The sequence below is a fragment of the Polychytrium aggregatum genome (assembly GCF_025602895.1).
Source record: "Polychytrium aggregatum strain JEL109 chromosome Unknown BJ171scaffold_11, whole genome shotgun sequence".
Lineage (NCBI taxonomy): Eukaryota > Fungi > Chytridiomycota > Chytridiomycetes > Polychytriales > Polychytrium > Polychytrium aggregatum.
This window is the reverse complement of record NW_026516213.1, coordinates 883,388-902,412: the sequence shown is the minus strand read 5'-3', so window position 1 is coordinate 902,412 and position 19,025 is coordinate 883,388. Positions and strand designations below refer to the sequence as shown.

Sequence of the window (19,025 nt, the reverse complement as noted above, 5' to 3'; positions counted from 1 at the left end):
CCAATCGTGCTGTATTGCGCTTAGCCAGCCGCGACAGCATAAGCACCCTCAGATCCTGCGTGCTTCATTTCGCCGGTACTCGGCCATATCCTCGATCCACCGGGCCGATACGTTTCCGCTCGTGCTGCCGACCGACTCGATCGAGTTGAGGTGCAGCAGCAGCGCCTTCACAGTCTCTTTTGGAAGCTTGAACTGGTCCGCGAGGTCTTCGGGGGACGAGAGCTTGGTTTTGCGCTGCGAGAACAGCAGCTCCAGCTCCGCGGCCTTGAGCTTGCCCTCTGGCCGCACAAACAGGTTCCGGTCGTCCTCCTCAAGCCTGGCATCGCGCTCCCGCCAGGGTGTTGACGATACTCAAGAGCTCGTTAGCCTGGATTCGCAGTCGGGACAAAGCCAGGCCGATTTGGGTCAGTGGTCGGAGGGTGCGATTGCAGGCAGATGACGGAGGATGCGATTGCAGGCGGATGTCGGATGGTGTGAGCCAGGGACAGCACGGCGTCATGGGGCTCATCCAGAGATTGAATAGTCCGCTCGCGCACATTATTGCAAACGACCGAGCTCGACGGCAGCGCCAGAGTGGAGCTGAAGACGCAGTCCCCCCAACTGCACGAGCAGTGCCTCATATCGAGCCCGCAGTCATTGCATCCAGCCGCGATCCTCGCGTTGCCCTCACCGGCTTGGATTCAAACTTGGAGACAGGTTTGATTTCAAACTGGATCTGGGCAAAGTTTTGGAGCAGCCTCTGGTGCTCCACTCGCGGATCCAGCGGGTTGCTGCTGCCGTTGTTGTAAGTAGTCGATGGCTGCTGCTGCTGCTGCTGCTGCGACTCGGCCTGGAACGATGTCGCAGCCTCGGTGCTGGGCGTCGGTCGCTGGGTCGCCGAGAGAATGGCCGGATCGCCCGCGTCCTTGATCATCGAGACGGTCTGGGGATATCGTCGGGCCGCAACGCCAACGGCATGCTTGGATGACCGGGCTCCCATGGCAGCGGTGCGATCGATCGATGCGGCAGATGGATGGTGGATGTAGCTGATCGGATGTGGGGATGGCAACGCAACCCCACAGGCAGTGTGTGTGTGTGCGTGCGCAAGCAATCCGGCTGGATCCGTGGCACACTCACTCGATCCGCATTGCACACTCGATCCGCGTGGCGCAGCAGTGTCGGGGCGGCCCCTTTTTCTTCGCCGTCTCGCCGCGATTCCCCTCTTGTCCTCCACCATTTCTGAGTCCTCAGGCTGTGGAGTTTCTGGGCACGAGCGTGCCAGTGGAAATATCCCGTTCCGGATCTCGTATAGCAAGGGTGGGCTGCGGCTCTTCCCGTTGGGGCTGCGGGTAGACAGGAACTCGGCTGTCTGGGCGCAAGTCCGTTGCAGTCTCCGCCGTCTCCTGCAGAGCCATCGACACCTTGGCCCGCGAGACTCTCGCATTCAGATTGACTCGGCCTGGACCTGTCGATCGCGCGGGGCTACCAAGCTCGGCGTCGCTCTGGCCGGCGGCAGGATCGTCGGTGCTCGGTGCTCGCCGCTTATCGCGAGCAGGTCCATCCATCTGATTGGTTGTCCTCGCGCTTCCCGCTTGTGAACCGATCGATCGACCTACGATATCCACAATCCCTGCGCCGAGATGCAACTATGGATATGGCTGTGCTCACGGCTACGCTGGGTGGACGTGCGGGCGTTGCAGGGGGAGACAGCGACTGTCTCTATTGACCGACAGGAGGAAACCAAGGCAGGTTGATGTGCCTGCGTATTCTATAGACCTGCACGCTGGCCTCTTGGGATATGCCGTTGCTCGGACGAAGCAACGTCGACGAGAGAGCCTATCAATGGCTCTTGGACTGCTGCGACCAGCTGCGAACCATGCCCTGCAGCGAGGCCACGAGGCCTGTCACCGCCTCGAAAGCAGGCTTGAGGTAGACCTCGACAGGAGAGACAAGGGTCTCGGGCAGGGGAATGAAGTACCATCTGTCGACTGCAACCGCAAACGCAAACGCAAATACAAGGCGAACATGGTGAGCGGTGGTGCGCCGGTGTGCGATCACAATTGCGGATGAAGCACATGTAGCCATGGGTCTGAGACAACAGCGACACAGCAACGACACAGCACAGTTACGGTGGCAGTATGCAGGGCTGGTAGGATCCGGTGAGATCAGCCTGCCGAAATGGCCCACTCACCAACTGGATCGATGGCGGCAGCCGGCAGAGCAGAGTCGCTGGGAACAGCAAGGGCGTCGCTGGCCTGGACACGGTCGGTGCTCTCGGCAACATTCACGTTGGCACTGGCAGAGCAAACAACGGATTATGACGAGCAGGTGGAGTGTAAGAGCCGGGCCATCACAGCGGCAACGCAACCACTGCCAGAGAGCAGGTCAGCAGAGAGGGAGTCAGACTTACAGAGCGATGCCGGTAGTGTTTTCGGTCGCGTGGGAAACGAGGCTCTTCCAGGCCTCGTGGGTCTCTTCGATGATGCGCCTGGCATAAGCGGCGTCCTTGGCCTTGCCGCCAAAGGCAAATTCGTTCGGAGGCTTGTCATCGGGCATCTTGTAGATCTTGAACCACTGGTGAGTGGCGTGAAGCAGACCCGGGAAGTGCTTCTCGACGTCGGCAATGTCTATGCGAGGGAACGGGGATGAGCATGAGCTCTCTCTCTCTGTCCACCCCGACGTGGCAGTAAGAGTCGCCGCTGGATTCGCTTCATCCCCCATTTCTCTCGCCATCTGAGCTGCAGACACGCAACTCACCGTTGACGAGGTGAGCAGAGGGGTCGTTGACGTCGATCACAATAACCTTCCAGTCCGTTTCGCCTAGTGGTGTCAGTGCACAGTAAGCAGGTTGCTCGGCACCAGCCGCCAGGTGGGCTCGCACTGCTCCGGCCACGGGTTCATCGCAAACCGACGACAGCTTTGGCTACTGGACAAGAGCAGGACTGTAGAACATCCTGATGCAAGCGCACCTTCGTCCAACAGAGCGAGGGTACCCAGGACCTTGACTTGCTTGACCTGGCCCACAGTGCCAACGCGCTCGCCGATCTCACAGACATCGACCGGGTCGTTGTCGCCCTTGGCCTGGGTATCTGGGTTGATATGGTTGGGATCTTCCCAAGTCTGAAGGCGTGTCAGAAGTAAACGGGTATCAGACACCCGCTGTACATCGAGAAGCCGCGATATCCGGGCCAGTGAGCGACACACTTACCTGGGGAAGGGCTCCATACTACCGAGCGAGTCCATGTCCACAGGACAAAGGATGGGCAGCCCATCACGATTTCAGACCAGTTCCCCGCCACCCGAATATTGGGGCAGGCATCGGCACATGTTGCCAGAGTGTTCCCAATCAGAGGGATGAAGTGAAGCCGCGATGGTTTAGCACAAACGGATGGAAGAGAGGACAAGACAGTGGCCGCAAGGGCTTTCTCGCTCGCAGTTCGCCGCGACAGACAGCATCTCACTCACGTTCCAGATGTAGCCATGGTGCGGGAAGCAGTTCTTGACAAAGCGGAGCTTGCCCTTCTTGGTATCCTGCTTGATGGGGTTGAAGGTGTCCTCCTTTGAGATCTGGACACGGGGCAAGGGGTGCAGTCAGGAGCATCGCCCAATCACACACCCATCGGTGGTTACTGCATGCTGAGAGGACTGCACTGGTGCAGTGAAAGCGGGAACACCTCGGAACCCGACAGAGACGCACCTCGAGCTTGGCGTTGGTCCATCTCGGGATCTCGACAACCATGTTCAGGATGGTCTTCTCGGCATTGGCGTAGAGAGGGATGTCGTGGAAGGGCGAGACCAGCTCCTTCTGCTCGTTTTCTGGCATGTGCAGATGCACAGATGGTCAGCTGGTTGGCATCTTGGCCGCCTTGGGGCATTGACCCCTGCCCCTCAAGGACAGGGCTGACGCAGTCTCCGGGCAGCTGGGCAGGCTGGGCAAGCTGGGCAGGTTGGCGGGCGCAGACAGCAGCCCGAGCGGTGCTTACCAAAGTACACACGGTACTCGAGGGTATTGGGGGCTCCGACGACTCGGGTCGAGTAGGTCATGCTGGGCAGGCGGGATGAGCGGCGAGGGGGGCAAGCAGAGTGAGGGGGGCAAGCAGAGCGAGGGGGCCGGAAAAAATTGATAGTGATAAGGCGACGCGGCCGGCCAGAAGCGGGAGCACACGTGATCGCCGGCAGCCAGCCACGCCGGCGACAAACACTGCCGAAGCCGAAGGGCCGAGGCTGGCACCCATCAGCCTCCATCAAGCAAACCTCCCTGTCCAGCCTGCCCCGGCCTGTGCCTCGTCTGCCCTGCCTGTGGCCCGCCTCATCCGCAACCGCACCCTCACCCTCAAGCTTAGGACACCCAGCTGTGTGTCTGCCCGCTCCGCAACCATGAAGTTCCTCGAATTCCCGGCCCTGGAAGAAGTCAACACCCTCCTGTCGTGCATCGAGGCCGGCGACTCCAAAGCCTTTGGCCGAATCGAGTCCTACTCCTGTAAGCCACGGCTTTCCCTCGAAGCACTGGCGACGGCGTGCATCGAGGCTGCCTTGCCGGGGTGTGTCGTGGGCCGGCAGCAGTCCCATCGTCCATCTGTCTCGCATGGCGATCAGCCAGGAACCCTGTGAAGCGAGTCTGTCTGGATATGTCCAGTCCCCCCCCGGCTCGGGACACACATGCATCTCCCCGAACGACCGGCATCGTCTCCGGCCACGAGAGCCACGAGAGCCCCCACCCAACGATACGTGGCTGCTTGTGCTTCGCTGTTCTGTGCCTCCCCATGCAGCGTACTGCCGGGAAGGGGTTCCGATCACATCGCAAACATTCGCGGATGAGTCGTCCGGAGGCAACGCAGGCTCATGCCAACGACCTCCCTTCGTGTGTTTTTGCGCACAGGTAAAAACACCGGCGACGACAAAAAGCTGAAGCAGCACCTCCAGACAAAGTACCTGGATTTCGACGACGAGGACCTGTCCAACTCGCTCACCTCGCCTGTGCTGCTGCCGTCGTCGTCGCCAAGGTCCATCACCGCCTTTTCGCTGTCGCCCAAGATTTCAGCCCCCTCGCCCAAATTGCTGGGTCTGTCGATGTCGCCCCGGTCGCCGTTCGGCCCGTTGTCGCAGCCAACGTCCAGAAAGACACTCTTTTATCTGCTGGCGACCTTGAATGCAGCCTTCCCAGACTACGATTTTAGGTAGGTTGGGTTGCCGACTCATCGCTGCTGCGGCGATGGTCTCGCCCTCTGGATCCACCTCCCACGGCACCACACAGCATCACACAGCACCACACAGCACCGCGCTGCGTTGCACGCTGCACTGCGCGGCGCTTCACAGCATCACACGCGACGCTCTCGAGCCCTGTTGCATCATCCCCGTGCACGATCGGATCGTTTTGCTTTGCACTCCACTACAAACTGATTCGGGCGGAGATCATGCTGCCTCTTGCACATGGTCCCAGCTCGCGAGGCCGTGACTCAACCCGTCTGCCTTTGTGTTTGTGTTTCCGCAGCGATGTCAAGCCTGAGTATTTCACTCGCATGCCATCCTTCCATGTGGTCGCCAACGATGTGAACATGTCGTTCTACAACCTGGGCAACGACAAGTTTGCCCAGGTCCTGACGCCAAAAATCTGGTCCGCCATCGAGCAAGTGATTCCGCTTGCAGACTGCGATATCTACTCCTTCAACCCCGACCCCGACATCGAGCCTGACGCTGAAGAAGGCAATGTGTAGCGTATCGACTCCATAGAGCTGTTGGAGGCGTAACGGTGTGATTCGTCCGCAGACCCCGGAACCTTTGGAGCGCGGCGATCGTCTGAATGGAGCCTACACCGCGCCGAGAAGCGCCAGTGCTCACTGGTCGAGTGCACGCTGCTAACATGCATACCTCTCCGTGGTCCACCCGCAACCCGGCGCACACAGATGGAGCTTCTACTACTTTTTCTACGACAAGAAGCTCAAGAGAATCGTATTTTTCACCTGCCGTGCTGTGAGGTACATCACTGCGCAATCGCAACTCTGCGCTGCTTGGCCGACATTGCGGCGCCCATCTGCTTGGTACTCATTTGATATCTGTATGGCACCCAGACTCTTGCCCGCCGATCTCGATACCGACTCCATGATGGACATGGAGCCCTTCTCGCTCGAAGGCAACGATATCCTGGATGAGCGGCCGCTCATGGAGTACGTATCACCCGCAGCGAGCGTGGGTCTGCATCTTGGCTAGCCCATCGAGCTAGTGCGAGTGCTGCACGAGCGAGCTGTGATCTAACAAGCGATGCTGCCTCGTTCTTTGCGCTCAACGCCAATCCACAGACACAGCGCATATGATCAGTACACGATGGAAAGTATGGAAGTTTAATCCGTGGAGACTGCTTCGTGATGTCCTCGGATTAGCGGTGGACTATTACTCCTACCGGCCCTCATCGACGTCGTTCGACCGCGGGCCTTCCTCGAATGTGAACGTTTGTTCCTCTCCCCCCCGTCCCAATCCTGCTGCACAGAAGGCGGCCTCGTGTTGCAGCGGGCCGCCGAGATTGGTCCAGTTCCGAGCAGCGCCTCTCAGCGTGCCCCGAGCTGTTGACCCGTCGTAATCGCCACCGGGCGACATCTTCCCCCTCGGATCATCCGCCTTTTGATCTTGAATGATTTGCGCGCTCACTTTTGGATGCGATTTACATTTGGACATTGTTTGTACTGCGCTTGCTGTATCTCCCAAGTGCTGCTGTCTGTCGAATTGCTGTTTTTGGTTGTTCTTGAATGATTTTGGTTTTTGGTTTGACTGTTTTGACTGTTCTTGGCAGTTTTGGGTGATTTGGTTGTCTTGGCTGTTTGTGTGTTTTGTTTTTTGGGAATATGGATGTCGCTGCCATTTTGTTCAGGGTGCGGCAGTCGCCCGTTGACTTGCTGTTCCGCTTGCAGATCGTGCACGATACGAGTCGCAGTTGTCTCCGTATCTTGAATACAGCGAACTCGTTTTGAAACGGGACATCTTCACATGCGGATGGCTGGTGTGGGTTGTGCGATATGGTCCGACTACTACGTGTTGTTGCCCGAGCGAGACGATGTGTCCCATCGTTTGTTCTACACCATGATCATCAAAGACGCGATCATCGGGTTTGCGCTCGCTCTCACTTGTCGCTGCCGAATGTGATGCTGAGCGACCCCTGGCATGATCCCCCTGCGGTGATTGTGAACCAGTCACGTTTTTTCGGCAGCATTCGACGGCTTTCCACAACCCCGGTTGGCGCCGCCTGGGCAAGCGGGAACTTTCGTCGGCCCCATCTGCACCCGATCTGCTGCGTCCCGAACCCAAGCGAACCGACAATCCAGCTCCCACCACCACCACCACCACCAGCAAGATGACGTCCGAGTACGACAACATGACCGAGGAGGAGCGTGCGGCCTTCGATAAGGCTGCCCGGCAGAAGGAGGCCGAGGAGCAGGCTGGTGGGTATCGGACTCGAATCCTCGATCAATCAAGGCTGCGGCTCTGGCCGATCCGGAACGTGCATGCAGCTCGGGCGATCTGCATGGAGGGCTGACTCTGTTTCCTTTGCTCGCATCGGCCGACGCCTGCTCCAATCCGACAGCGCTCCCATACAAGTGGCGCCAGACGCTGATCGATGTCGCCATCACCATCCCGATCCCGAAGGGCACCAAAGGCCGCGACCTCTCTGTCGTGATCCAGAAGAAGCACATCAAGGCCGGGCTCAAGGGCGCTGAGCCGATCCTTGAGGTCGAGTATCGCACGGATGCGATCCCGAGCGAGACAGACATGCATGAAGACCGGTTGTGTCCGACTCGTCTTGGATTGGGCTCGATTTGATATAGCCCAACCCGACCCGACCCGACTCGGATGGCCGCAATGCTAAACCGGACTCGGACTCTCAACAGGGCGAGCTGTGCGAAGCCGTCAAGGTCGACGACTCGACCTGGCTCATTGGTGCGTCGGATCTGGCTGCTGCGACGGGGCTCTCGGCGGTGTTTGCTTGGATCGGTGTGGGGGATGGCTCGTCTCCGGAATCGTTGCGACGCATTCACAGTTTTGTTCGTCTGGCTCAAACGTGCTCGCTGTGACAATCCGCTGCCAAACAGACAACGGTGAGCTGGCCATCCACCTCGAAAAGGCCAACCAACAATCGTGGTGGAAGAACGTCGTCACGCACCACCCTGCCATCGACACCACCAAGATCGAGCCAGAGAACTCGAAGCTGTCCGATCTGGACGGCGAGACTCGTGGCATGGTAGGTGCTATTGTGTCCAGCGCCTGCCGGGTGCGCATCAAACACGATCTGACTCGTTTTTGCATGCGCTTGCGTCTCCAGGTTGAGAAGATGATGGTAAGCAAGGCCCCAGGAAGGTGGCAGCGCACTCTCGGGCTCGGTCGCAGCCCAGTGGATGCAATGAGATTCGATACTCAGTCGCCCGCTTGGCACTCTTGCATTTGCAGTTCGATCAGAGACAGAAACAGATGGGGCTCCCGTCCAGCGACGAGCTCAAGAAGCAGGATATCCTCAAAAACTTCCAGAAGCAGGTCTGCATCAATGGCAGCGTGGTGGGCGGCCGTCTGATCCTCCAGCTCTGTTCTGTTGTCGAGGGGTCTTCGAGGTTCAGCATCCGCGAGTCTTCTCTGCTCGCCTCATCCTCGACACATCTGACATCCATGCAATTGACCAACTGCCCCCGTGAAATCGATTCGGATCCCCGATGCACAGCATCCCGAGATGGACGTGGGTATTTCTGCTGCTGTTCTCGGAAGCATCGAATGCCCGCGACGGCTGTTGCCGGAGGGTGTTGATCTCCCCGGTGCTGATGCATGCGTTTGCACCCCCGCAGTTCTCGAAGGCCAAGTTCTCGTGATCGTCCCGACTTGCGACATGCGCTCCCGGCTCCGCTGCATATCCCGGTCTCGCTGTGGGTACTCGGCTGGGAGTATATCTGCAATACAGCTACGTTGCCAACGATGCATGATGCAGGATCGTCGCGGCACCACCGCGCTGCGCGATTGCTGTCCGTTGAGCTCGATTCGATTCGATTCTGGAACGGTCGTCGGTTGCGGCACTCTGCACGGAACAAACCCAGATTCGGCTCCAGCGCATCAGGTGTGGGCGCTATTCCAGCATGACGTTGCTGGCGAGCCGAGACACTTGCTCAGACACTTGCGGCGGGTTTTGCATAGGGCGAAACGAAGCAGCGTGACCCTGAGTGACTCTCGCATCAATCATTGCCTGCTGGCTTCGGGTGCACGGTCCTGAACAAATCTGATCAATCCCCTGCGAAGGCGATCGACTGACATTGACGTCTCGATGCGGGAGTGTGGTGTGCAATTGGGCCACCTCCGATATTTGTCGATATCAAGATAGTCGAGCGGCTCGAGCCGCTCCGCCTCCAGTCTCCTTGGGCACACTGTTGGGTCATGACGGGCGATGGAGGCGGTGTATTCAGGATCCAGAAAGCGACAACTCTGGCCCAAGGCACTGTCTCGTTTCGTTCTGGGTGCGGTTTAGTGTTGGGCTTGCTTCATCTGCTCCATTTGCTGCATCCGTCTCAGATAAGCGATGCTGACGATGTTCCAGGCTGGTTGGACAAGCAGCGTCAAACAGTGTCAATCAGTGTCAATCAGTCTCGAGTCAAGGTCCCATGCAGATACAAGCCGCACGCAGGTTAAATCCGCCAGGTCGACTACTCACCTTCCTGGTAGCGATCCGAGCACTTGGCAATGCATGTCTGCGGCGGATCGAGAAAGGATGAACAACAGACCCCAAGGTCTCGATCACGACTGTTGCTTATGGCACTTCACAATGCCGATTCGAGTAGCACGCTCTCGTCTGCTAGATTTACCTGCTCCGACGAATCCAGCTTGGATCCGGGCTTTGCCACGCACTTGGTGAAGCACTGTCGAGGGAAACGAAGAGGCCAATGAGATTGATGCAACTGGGCGGCTGACCACGTCCGGATGGCCATGCTGCGGATGCCGCTAACGCAAGATTCCGGTCGATACCTTGTTGTTGAGTTTCTGGAGGACGGTGATGGCGAGTCCGCGGATCGACCGTTGCAGCGGCCGTGTGCACAGAGGGAGGACTCGAGTTAGCGACCATTCCCCCAAACGTTTGCAGCAGGGCGGGGCTACGTCTTTTTCAATCCAGGTGGTGCACCAAGACATGGCGACGATTCATGGCTGCCTTACAGCCAGCAGTGCCGAGAAGTTCTGGATGGCGAGCTGGCTCTGGATCTCGTCAATGATCTGCTGCTTGCGTTCTGCGGAGGTCGACATGTCTGTGGAGTTGGATACTGGATCGGATTGCGGAGGAGTCCCTGCGGCCTGCTGCTTGGATGCGTTGGGTGAGGTGCGCGGCGTGGTGGACTGGTGGTGCTGGTGCTGCTGCCAGATCTGACAATAGCTGCCAAACGGTGATCAGTGCCAGGACGAAAATTTTTGTCCCAGGCGATGCTGCCCCTCGCTTGCCCGAGGCGGATGCTCTCGCTCGCGCGAGAAGCAGCATTGCCTGGGACACTCCCCGGATGCTGATGGCCGCCCAAGGCTGCCCATCGACCAGCAGCGGCCTCTGGTCGCCCGTGCCGCTCACCCACGCCTTGGACTGCCCTGTGCTCGTCCGCATTTCACATTCCACATTCCGCATTCCCTGCATCGCATTCCCGGCATCGCCCTCGGGGCCACCGCGCTCGCTCGCCTCTCTGGCCGACCTTCCAGCCCTGATCCAAACAGCACCCACGTGACTGGTGTTCTCTCGAAAGTACTTCTTCGGGGCTGCCGTCGGCAGTTTGCCTGAGCAGTCGCACCGCAGAGTATCGTCCGGACCGACTCGGCATCCGTGTCTCCAGGTAGGCTCGGCCTGGGCAGCTCTGGTCCTCATTCCGGCTGTCTGCCATCTGCATTCGCTGCCTGCACTGCGCAACAAAGTACATCCCGACAAACTCACCCGCTCTCGTCCTTGGGGCTGGCCGGCACTGTATCGCCAGTCTTCGCCTGCTCTGTTACTATTCTCGGCGCTGTCCTGAAGGCTTTGCCCCAGTCGACCCCACACCCGCTCGGCAGCACTCTCTGGTAATCGCAGCTGTGTCTCTGCAGCTCGTCGCTTGCCCGCCTCTGCGAGACCTTGCAATCCACACCCGGCTCGGCTCCGTCGCCGCAGCAACCGATTCGCTGATCGCAGACCCACGCCCGTTGCTGGCCCACGGCTGCAAGCTCTGTCGCTGATCGCATCGCATTGCATTAACATTGCATTGCATCGCACTGCATCGGGCCGCATCGCCCTCGAACAGATACCGCAAGCATCGGCCCTCTGACTGCATTTGGGCATTCGAGCGACATTGGTCTTGCTGAGCTACGATCGTCTCCGTCGCTCCGGCTTCAACACACGCTCCCATGCCCATCGCTCCGCAAGAATCGGAGCCGCTGCTGGGCTCGCCCCATATCCATTACGATGCGACCGCAGCCTCTCCGGCGCCACATCGGGGCGACGATGTCGACCCCGTCATCGAGGCGCACTGGCAAGAGGTCGCCATCGACGAAGAAATGGTCCTGTCGCTCTCGGGATACACCCGTGCCCGGGCCAAGGTCGCTCTCTACTATCTGCTCTGTGTCCTGACCGGTGGACTGTTCTATCTGGCCTGCCGCTGGTTTCCGCGGTGGGAGCTCCGGATGACATGCCGAAAGGTGCCGCTCTCTCAGGCGAGTCTCGTATATGTCAGGAACCAGTGGGAGCAGATCGAGGTTCTGCCGGTTGCGGCGGTGCCGTACAACGGATATGTCCATGAGGTCTTTCCAAACACCACCGGCAAGCGGCGGTTTTCGCATTTTGATGATCCTGCCAACCCGATTGCCCCGCACGACTCCCGGTCTCCGGGCGAGCCGGTCACCATGAGCTCGCTCCGGTTCTTTTCGTACCGATACACCCACTTCATCCTGAACCCAGCCACCGGACTGTACGAAACCAACTACCACTGGCGAGACCCCAACTGGACCACAACCGAAGCGGTGCTCGGCGGCCTGCAAGACGAGGCCATGGCCATGCGGCGCCACATTGTCTTTGGAGACAATGTCGTTGCCGTCAAGGAAAAGCCCACCCTGCAGCTCCTGGTCGACGAAGTCCTGCATCCGTTCTTCATCTTCCAGATCGCGAGCATTGCCCTGTGGCTCATCGACAACTACTACTACTATGCGGGCTGCATCTTCTTCATCTCCGTCGTCTCGACCATCTCCACGCTGGTCGAGACCAAGAAGGCCATGAAGCGCATGCAGGAGCTCTCCCGATTCAGCTGTCCGGTGCGCGTCTTTCGCTGGGGCTCTTGGTGGTCCCTCAGGTCGGACGACCTGCTGCCGGGCGACGTCATCGAGCTCAGCGCCGAGACGGCCATCGTCCCATGCGACGCCATACTGCTCGAGGGCGACTGCATCGTCAACGAGAGCATGCTGACGGGCGAGAGTATCCCGGTGTCCAAGGTGACGATCGGCGATCCGGACTGGAAGACCCTTGACTGGGAGCTGGAGGACCCTGCCTTGAGCAGCCGTCTCTCGCGGTTCTTTTTGTTCTGCGGTACCAAGGTCATCCGCGCCAGATCCAAGCAGGTGAACAATTCCAGGTACGGGGCCGACTCTCGGCACTGCATGCGTCCTGTCAAGCTGCTTGTGTATCGACCTTGTACATCCTCAGGCTTTCTCGGGTTCTTGGTTCTGCGCACCGCTTCTTGGGTCGATTGCTGTGTGGCTGCTGTTGCCTGGTGATTCCCGACAATCAGCTGCGTGCGCATCGAGTTGTTTGTCAAGGTTCTTTCAAAGTACCCCGCTCATGTCTCTGATCGGCTGGCGGGTAGAATGCGAGTACTTACGGCTGCCTTCTGTTCTCCTCCCGGTTGCACTCCACCGGTGCCGGTGCTCGTCGTCGCATCGTCTCCAGTCGAACCAGTCTCTTTTCGCATAGTGACGATCACACCGGCGCCCGCGCGCTTGTTGTTCGAACGGGGTTCAACACTGCCAAAGGCAATCTCCTCCGATCGATGCTGTTCCCAAAGCCCAATGACTTCAAGCTCTACCGCGATTCCTTTCGATTCATCGGCGTGCTCGGTTTGATCGCCTTTCTGGGATTCCTCGTCTCGTGCTACAACTTTGTGCGCCAACATGTTCACTGGAGCGTAATCATCATCCGAGCCCTCGACTTGATCACCATCGTCGTTCCGCCTGCTCTCCCGGCAACCATGTCGATCGGCATCAGCTTTGCGATCGCTCGTCTGAGGCAGCGGGGCATATTTTGTGTGTCTCCTCCGCGCGTCAACATCGGCGGCAAGATCGAGGTGATGTGCTTTGACAAGACCGGAACCCTGACGCAGGAGGGCCTCGACGTTCTGGGATACCGCTTCACGCTGCCATCTTCGATGGATAAGCACGTTCCCGGGAGCTTGTCTCGGCTCCGCTTTTCACAGTTGTACCGGTCTATCGACGAGCTTCTGGACCCGCTGCACGCCTCCAGACTCGAGCCACATGTGCACGTCGACATGAACATCGCCGTGAACGTCGTTACCCAAGAGACAGCTCCGACAGTGTCTCGTCAACAGACTCTGTCGCTTCTCTGCGGCCTGGATCTCAAGGGACCGGTGTCGCTGGCCATCCCGATCGAATCCAGTATCCTGACCGAGGCGTGTGACCTGGACTACGGCACAATTCCATTCCCGCTGCTGTTTTGCGCGATGGCCACCTGCCACTCCATCAAGGTCATTGACGGCCAGCTCATGGGCGATCCCATGGACCTCAAGATGTTTGAGTTCACGAACTGGTACATCGAGGAAGGCGGTGACTGTGCTGGCGGTGGAAGCGCCGTGTCCTCACCCGCAACCAAGGACGGCAACCTTGCCGTCTCGCCAGCCCTTGCCAAGCGCCGGGCAGAGTCCGCCGAGTTTCTCAAGAAGACCAACGGCATTATCCCGATGGTGGTGCGACCGCCAGGCATCGACAGCCTCCACGACGTTCTGTCGACCGTTGGCGGACACGGCGGTGATGCGTCGCCTCTCTCAAGGCCCAAGGCCGTCGACCGGAACCTGACCGAGCTTGGCGTCATCCGCGAATTCGAATTTGTGAGCTCGCTGCGGCGCATGTCCGTGATAGTGAAGCGTCTGCATTTTTCGGAGGCGTCTCTGCGACAAGGGCTCGGACTACCCCACCAATCCCCTCATGGCGATCTAGACTCGGCCGCCTCGGGCAGCACCGGAACAGGAAAGGAGTTTGATGTGTTCCTGAAGGGCGCTCCCGAGGTGATGAAGTCGCTGTGCATTCCAGAGTCAAGTAGGTGCCGCACGGCCGTTTCTTTGGGCCTGTTTCTCGACGCTGCAATCAGTTTGATTTGGTAGGACGATGCCTACTCGGGCTAACATGTCTGTGCTTGTGACAGTTCCTGCAGACTATGACCAGCTGCTGGGCCAATATGCCCATCATGGCTATCGCGTGATCGCCTGTGCGCATCGGCGTCTTGAAGGGCAGAGCTGGGCCCGCGTCATGAAGATGAAGCGGGACGAGGTTGAGCGTGGCCTGACGTTCCTAGGCTTCATTATCTTTGAGAACAAGCTCAAGTCGGGGACAATGGCGGTGGTTCACAAGCTCTCGAAGGCCAAGATCCGACAGATCATGTGCACCGGTAATGTTGGCTGTGGATGTGTCGGGCGATGGGTGCTGTGTGGCGACTTTCTAACTGCGGACTCGCACGCTGCCGCTAGGCGACAATGTCCTCACGTCGGTCTCCGTGTCTCGTGAGAGTGGATTGATCAAGCCAAACAACATTGTGTTCGTGCCCAAGTTTGTCGGGCCAGAGCCCCACGACGAGAGCTCGGAGATTGTATGGGAAGATGTGGATGGAAGCGGCATGCGCCTCGATCCGCTGTCTCTGCTCGTAAGTACAGGAAGGACATGCTGCGCTGGCGACGGTACCTGAGTGCACTCACTGATAACGCCACTCTTGATGGCGTACTGTTTGCTGAATTGTGCGCGACCTACTGCAACTGCACTCGACTCAGCCGATCGAAGCGCCGGGACAGCCGACCTTGAAGTGCGATGACTACGACCTGGCCATCACTGGAGACGTGTTCCACTGCTTGCTGGAGTACGGCTCGCCCCACACCATCACTCGAGTAAGCACAAATGCATCTGTCGACAGCGCCTTCTCCATATGGGCCGCAGGCTGCGGATGCTTACCCATACGATGCGTGCCGGATCTGTCCCGCAGATGCTGGTCAAGGGCAACATATTTGCCCGCATGTCTCCCGATGAGAAGCATCTACTGGTCGAGCGCCTGCAGGAGATTGGATACACCGTGGGCTTTTGTGGAGACGGAGCAAACGACTGTGGTGCTCTCAAAGGTGCCGATGTCGGGCTGTCTCTGTCTGAAGCCGAGGCCTCGGTCGCAGCTCCGTTCACCTCCAAGTTCACCGAGCTGGACTGTGTCCTGCAAGTCATCAGCGAGGGGCGTGCCGCGCTGGTGACTTCCTTCAGCTGCTTCAAGTTCATGGCCTTGTACTCGCTGATCCAGTTCACGTCCGTGTCGATCCTGTACTCGATCGTGGGCAATCTCGGCGACTTTCAGTTCATGTTCATCGACATTGTGCTGATCATACCCATGGCCGTTCTGATGGGCCGCTCGAGGGGCTACAAGGAGATCCACCCAAAGCGGCCGACGGCGTCGCTTGTCTCAAAGAAGGTGCTGGTGTCGATCGTTGGCCAGGTTATCCTCCAAGTCTCCTCTCAGCTCTACATCTTCATGTGGATTCGGCGACAGCCCTGGTATCAGCCTCCGGATATCTCGGTCGACGATGAGATCTATATTTGCATGGAGAATACGGCCGTGTTTCTGGTGAGCTGCTACCAGTACATTGCCGTGGCGCTGGTATTCTATGGCGGCCCTCCGTACCGCGAGTCGATTTGGAAAAACGGTGAGTAGCCCGCTGCCCTGCTGCCCTGCTGCCCTGCTGACTCTGTCGAGGGAGGGAGAGCAGAGCAGCCTCTGATTTGTGTTGAGGCAAATGGGGGCTGCAAGCGTGTGATGTGATGCGACAACAACTGGCGCACTCACCTTCGGCATTCCCGTCAACCTTGCCGCTTCCACCCGCAGCACCGTTCATTTTGACGACCCTGGTCCTGCTGGGCGTCACCGTGGAACTGACTCTCTACCCAACAAGTCTGATGCGTGAATGGCTGGAGCTGATCGAGCTACCGATGGACGGTCGCCTCTACATTCTGGCAGTCGGTCTGCTCAGCATACTCCTCAGCTGGATCGGCGAGTCGTTTGTCTTCCGTTGGATCTCTGGTGCGATCGGATACTTTGTCCGGCTCGGCCAGGGCACATCCGATCTGGCTCGCCGGGGTCGATGGCGCCGCAAGGGCAAAGTGCACAAGGCTGTCTTGCATGAGCTGCGGAGCAAATCGGCGACATGACCCTCGCCATCTGGCTTCAGCAACTGGGTTGCCTTGCGAGTACGAACAAGCCGAGACATACCAAGCTCAGCATCGATATCCTTGTCGCGTAGTCGCGGAATAGATGAAGTGTCCATGTGCATATGGGCAACTTGTGCAGAATGGGTGCCCACATATGCTCTTCCACACATCGGCCACTGCCTTGTAGCATGTCCCCCTTGCCCCTCAGGGCGCCCCAAAGGCAATCGCAATAGCAGTCGTCTTGGACACTTGGTCATTGTGGGTGTGTATTCAGAAGTGGGTGTCCTGTTTCGTTTTGGGGATGCGCTGTATCTCGAAGCGAGTGCCCATGATGCATCCTTGCGACAAACGAGCTTGCCCGTGCTAGAATGGGTTACGCTTGATCTTGATGGGAGCTACGCGGCGGCGGTTGGCTTCCAGTATTTGGTCCATACCAGCGTACCGGATGCCGGTGTCTGAATCGGCGAAGGTACCGGCGTGAGACAGGCATGGATCGTGCTCACATAGTGGAGTGCCTCCTCCTGTCACAGGTTTGCTGCCCAACCTGCTGCTTCGAGAGCACATTTGTGCGCCATTGATGCTCATCGAACCAGACAGATATACATAGATTCACATTCAAAATCCGTGCAGTGACTGCAACTCACCTCGGAGATCGACATGCGCCAGAGCGGTGTGGGAATGCATCAGATTGACGAGAGACTCGACAGCATCGTCGTTGATATTGCTGTCTACGGTTGCGAAGGCAGCCAATTAGTATCCGCGCCGTGCATATGCGCACACATAACAATCCCATAGACAACCACCAATACTGCTCGGCGATCTCGGTGCGTCCAGGCGGTGGGCTTACTGAAACGTAGCATCAGATGCTTCAGCGACCGATTCGCTCCAAGGGCTTCGGACAGGTGTGCGACACCGCTGCTTGAAATCGCATTGTCTGAGATCCAAAGGTGAGCAGATGAGCACAGGAGCAACTGCCATGTGAGTCCGTCCGTCCGTCCGTGCAAGTGAGACAGCAGACGCATGGCGCATCCAGCTTACAACTAAGATCCAGCGTTTCCACCGAGCTGTTATGGCTCAGGAACACGGCAATGTGTCTGCAGCCCTCGTCGTCAATGTTGTTGACTATTGAAACGTCGTCCCCCGCAGGAATCATTCGTTCCGTGAGCGAATCACAGAATCGGTGAGTTTCAGATCCCTCTTGCGGCAATCGGCGTGCGCTTCATAGCTGCTGGTGTCGACGATGAGTTCAACCCAAGGATCTGACGGTGAGGGTTCGGCTTTGCTTACCACCAAGTACCAGCTTGGAGAGACGCAGAGACCCAGCAAGAGTCTGCGGAAACAGAGCAGCGCCGCAGCCGCCGATGAACATTTCTGTCGGACAACAAGGTTTGTCAGTTGAAATCCACCGTCAGAGTGCCCGAATACTTGAGCCGATGCAGAACGAGAGAGAGAGAGAGAGAGTCTCGGATTCCGCTGGATCGCTCGGGTGTTGGCACGGCGCTGCTGTAGGAATGAAACGTAGAAGCATCCAAGCAAGTCATTTCAGTTCGTCAAGCTAACGCAGCCTCTGGCTCTTACCTGACAGATCCAGCTCGACGATATGCGGGTTGCATCGGACGCCCTCCAGCAGGAATGCCAGCGACGACCATCCCTGGCTCGCCACGAGCTCGCCGTCGCTTGGGTCTGCCTCGTCCGGGTTCCAGGCGAACCTCGTGGCAGAGGACTGCGCGATTCGATCGTACCACTGGATCTGGGGAAAGCTTTCCCGAAGCGATGCCTCGAACTCGGCAAAGACGAGGGCGCGGGCATAGTGTAGCCTGTCGATCGGCGACTGCAGGCAGTGGCCGATGAGCGCGATGATGTGGATCGGCAGCTGGAAATGCAGGTTGGTGGCGGCCATGGCGGAAGTGCAACGCAACGGTGGTTGAGGGCCGGCCGGCCGGTTTTTATGTCGATTGTGGTGGCAGAGCCACTGAGCCCCCAGAGAGCCCCAGCTTCAGAGCGACCCCATTTCGCTTTTCATTTTTCAACTTTTCATTTTGAGGATGCTGTGTATTGTCGTTCTCGGCAGCATGCGCCAGGAGACGATAGCAGAGACGGGAGCGGGACGACAGCAGGGACGGGAGCGGGAACATATAGAGAAAATTGCATTTTTACACATACAGACCGCGGGGAAAGCGGGGTGGAGAGCACAAGATACAAATGGAGCCGGGAGAGCAAGTTGGTGAGCCAGGCGGGTATCCGACGATCCCAGGACCGCACATCCAGACCAAACGACAACACCGCCGAGGGAAAACAAGAGCAGCCTCGGGTGACAAAGGTGCCGCCACATGTGAAAAAGAGCCTCACACCACAGCGACGACGACAAAATCTAAGGGCATTCTAGGGAGTAACGATCGAGGCAAAGAAGCAAGACGGTTGAGACAATGACAAGGAGGAAGAGAGGGAGAGAGAGAGAGATGGAAAAAAGAAAGAAAGGGAGACCCGGCTGAGAGACCAGAGAAAGACGGGGCGGGCAGCGACACCAAGCGATTTGGGAGCCGCCGGATGCAGACTCTGTGGGCCGCCGTGGCCCGACAAGGCCCAGCAGCGGGCGATGGAAAGAAAGGCAACGCCAACAGCGCAGG

The 19,025-nt window shown here is 58.5% G+C and overlaps 6 protein-coding genes across 6 annotated transcripts; 3 read left to right on the top strand and 3 right to left on the bottom strand.

Annotated features, from left to right (window-relative positions):
• Positions 1 to 1,672: 1,672 nt before the first annotated feature.
• BJ171DRAFT_440623 (inorganic pyrophosphatase) lies at positions 1,673 to 4,069 on the bottom strand. Its single transcript, XM_053108059.1, has 9 exons — positions 3,963 to 4,069; positions 3,677 to 3,795; positions 3,445 to 3,546; positions 3,188 to 3,205; positions 2,949 to 3,099; positions 2,737 to 2,799; positions 2,390 to 2,606; positions 2,171 to 2,274; positions 1,673 to 1,967 (listed from the first exon to the last, which is right to left on the bottom strand). Exons 1-9 carry the CDS (start codon positions 4,021 to 4,023, stop codon positions 1,819 to 1,821), a joined length of 984 nt encoding a protein of 327 aa, XP_052968599.1. The 5' UTR covers positions 4,024 to 4,069; the 3' UTR covers positions 1,673 to 1,818.
• Positions 4,070 to 4,356: 287 nt separating this feature from the next.
• BJ171DRAFT_413896 (repressor of RNA polymerase III transcription Maf1) lies at positions 4,357 to 5,952 on the top strand (the record flags this gene model as incomplete). Its single annotated transcript, XM_053107308.1, has 5 exons — positions 4,357 to 4,459; positions 4,859 to 4,907; positions 4,983 to 5,156; positions 5,471 to 5,689; positions 5,883 to 5,952. Coding segments are annotated over 5 exons (615 nt in total), but the record flags the coding sequence as incomplete, so codon positions are not given.
• A 1,287-nt stretch (positions 5,953 to 7,239) lies between these two features.
• BJ171DRAFT_457560 (nuclear movement protein nudC) lies at positions 7,240 to 8,926 on the top strand. Its single transcript, XM_053108355.1, has 8 exons — positions 7,240 to 7,409; positions 7,553 to 7,698; positions 7,857 to 7,905; positions 8,058 to 8,206; positions 8,288 to 8,302; positions 8,413 to 8,496; positions 8,678 to 8,692; positions 8,799 to 8,926. The coding sequence occupies exons 1-8, from the start codon at positions 7,322 to 7,324 to the stop codon at positions 8,820 to 8,822; spliced, it is 570 nt and encodes a 189-aa protein (XP_052968597.1). The 5' UTR covers positions 7,240 to 7,321; the 3' UTR covers positions 8,823 to 8,926.
• A 337-nt stretch (positions 8,927 to 9,263) lies between these two features.
• On the bottom strand, positions 9,264 to 10,477 carry BJ171DRAFT_498065 (Tim10/DDP family zinc finger-domain-containing protein). Its single transcript, XM_053110337.1, has 5 exons — positions 10,150 to 10,477; positions 9,964 to 9,978; positions 9,804 to 9,857; positions 9,653 to 9,689; positions 9,264 to 9,539 (listed from the first exon to the last, which is right to left on the bottom strand). Exons 1-5 carry the CDS (start codon positions 10,234 to 10,236, stop codon positions 9,466 to 9,468), a joined length of 267 nt encoding a protein of 88 aa, XP_052968596.1. The 5' UTR covers positions 10,237 to 10,477; the 3' UTR covers positions 9,264 to 9,465.
• Positions 10,478 to 11,499: 1,022 nt separating this feature from the next.
• Positions 11,500 to 16,398, top strand: BJ171DRAFT_558269 (uncharacterized protein; the record flags this gene model as incomplete). Its single annotated transcript, XM_053113143.1, has 8 exons — positions 11,500 to 12,566; positions 12,905 to 13,367; positions 13,536 to 14,259; positions 14,366 to 14,608; positions 14,688 to 14,860; positions 14,985 to 15,098; positions 15,194 to 15,896; positions 16,076 to 16,398. The coding sequence occupies 8 exons, from the start codon at positions 11,500 to 11,502 to the stop codon at positions 16,396 to 16,398; spliced, it is 3,810 nt and encodes a 1,269-aa protein (XP_052968595.1).
• Positions 16,399 to 16,636: 238 nt separating this feature from the next.
• Positions 16,637 to 18,333, bottom strand: BJ171DRAFT_498062 (uncharacterized protein). Its single transcript, XM_053110336.1, has 6 exons — positions 17,977 to 18,333; positions 17,686 to 17,769; positions 17,437 to 17,520; positions 17,246 to 17,332; positions 17,043 to 17,126; positions 16,637 to 16,853 (listed from the first exon to the last, which is right to left on the bottom strand). The coding sequence occupies exons 1-6, from the start codon at positions 18,296 to 18,298 to the stop codon at positions 16,762 to 16,764; spliced, it is 753 nt and encodes a 250-aa protein (XP_052968594.1). The 5' UTR covers positions 18,299 to 18,333; the 3' UTR covers positions 16,637 to 16,761.
• Positions 18,334 to 19,025: the final 692 nt, after the last annotated feature.

Excerpts from the sequence above, each read along its gene's own strand:
- BJ171DRAFT_440623 (XM_053108059.1), bottom strand. The coding sequence starts at position 4,023 with ATGACCTACTCGACCCGAGTCGTCGGAGCCCCCAATACCCTCGAGTAC. Across the intron at positions 3,796-3,962 it reads CGAGTACCGTGTGTACTTTG|AAAACGAGCAGAAGGAGCTG; the intron begins GTAAGCACCGCT and ends TGCACATGCCAG. Across the intron at positions 3,547-3,676 it reads GGACCAACGCCAAGCTCGAG|ATCTCAAAGGAGGACACCTT; the intron begins GTGCGTCTCTGT and ends CCCCGTGTCCAG.
- BJ171DRAFT_457560 (XM_053108355.1), top strand. The coding sequence starts at position 7,322 with ATGACGTCCGAGTACGACAACATGACCGAGGAGGAGCGTGCGGCCTTC. Across the intron at positions 7,410-7,552 it reads GGAGGCCGAGGAGCAGGCTG|CGCTCCCATACAAGTGGCGC; the intron begins GTGGGTATCGGA and ends CCAATCCGACAG. Across the intron at positions 7,699-7,856 it reads GCGCTGAGCCGATCCTTGAG|GGCGAGCTGTGCGAAGCCGT; the intron begins GTCGAGTATCGC and ends GACTCTCAACAG.
- BJ171DRAFT_498065 (XM_053110337.1), bottom strand. The coding sequence starts at position 10,236 with ATGTCGACCTCCGCAGAACGCAAGCAGCAGATCATTGACGAGATCCAG. Across the intron at positions 9,690-9,803 it reads AGCTGGATTCGTCGGAGCAG|ACATGCATTGCCAAGTGCTC; the intron begins GTAAATCTAGCA and ends GATCCGCCGCAG. Across the intron at positions 9,540-9,652 it reads CTCGGATCGCTACCAGGAAG|CCTGGAACATCGTCAGCATC; the intron begins GTGAGTAGTCGA and ends TTGTCCAACCAG.
- BJ171DRAFT_498062 (XM_053110336.1), bottom strand. The coding sequence starts at position 18,298 with ATGGCCGCCACCAACCTGCATTTCCAGCTGCCGATCCACATCATCGCG. Across the intron at positions 17,770-17,976 it reads CGTCGAGCTGGATCTGTCAG|AAATGTTCATCGGCGGCTGC; the intron begins GTAAGAGCCAGA and ends GTTGTCCGACAG. Across the intron at positions 16,854-17,042 it reads GGCGCATGTCGATCTCCGAG|ACACCGGCATCCGGTACGCT; the intron begins GTGAGTTGCAGT and ends TCGCCGATTCAG.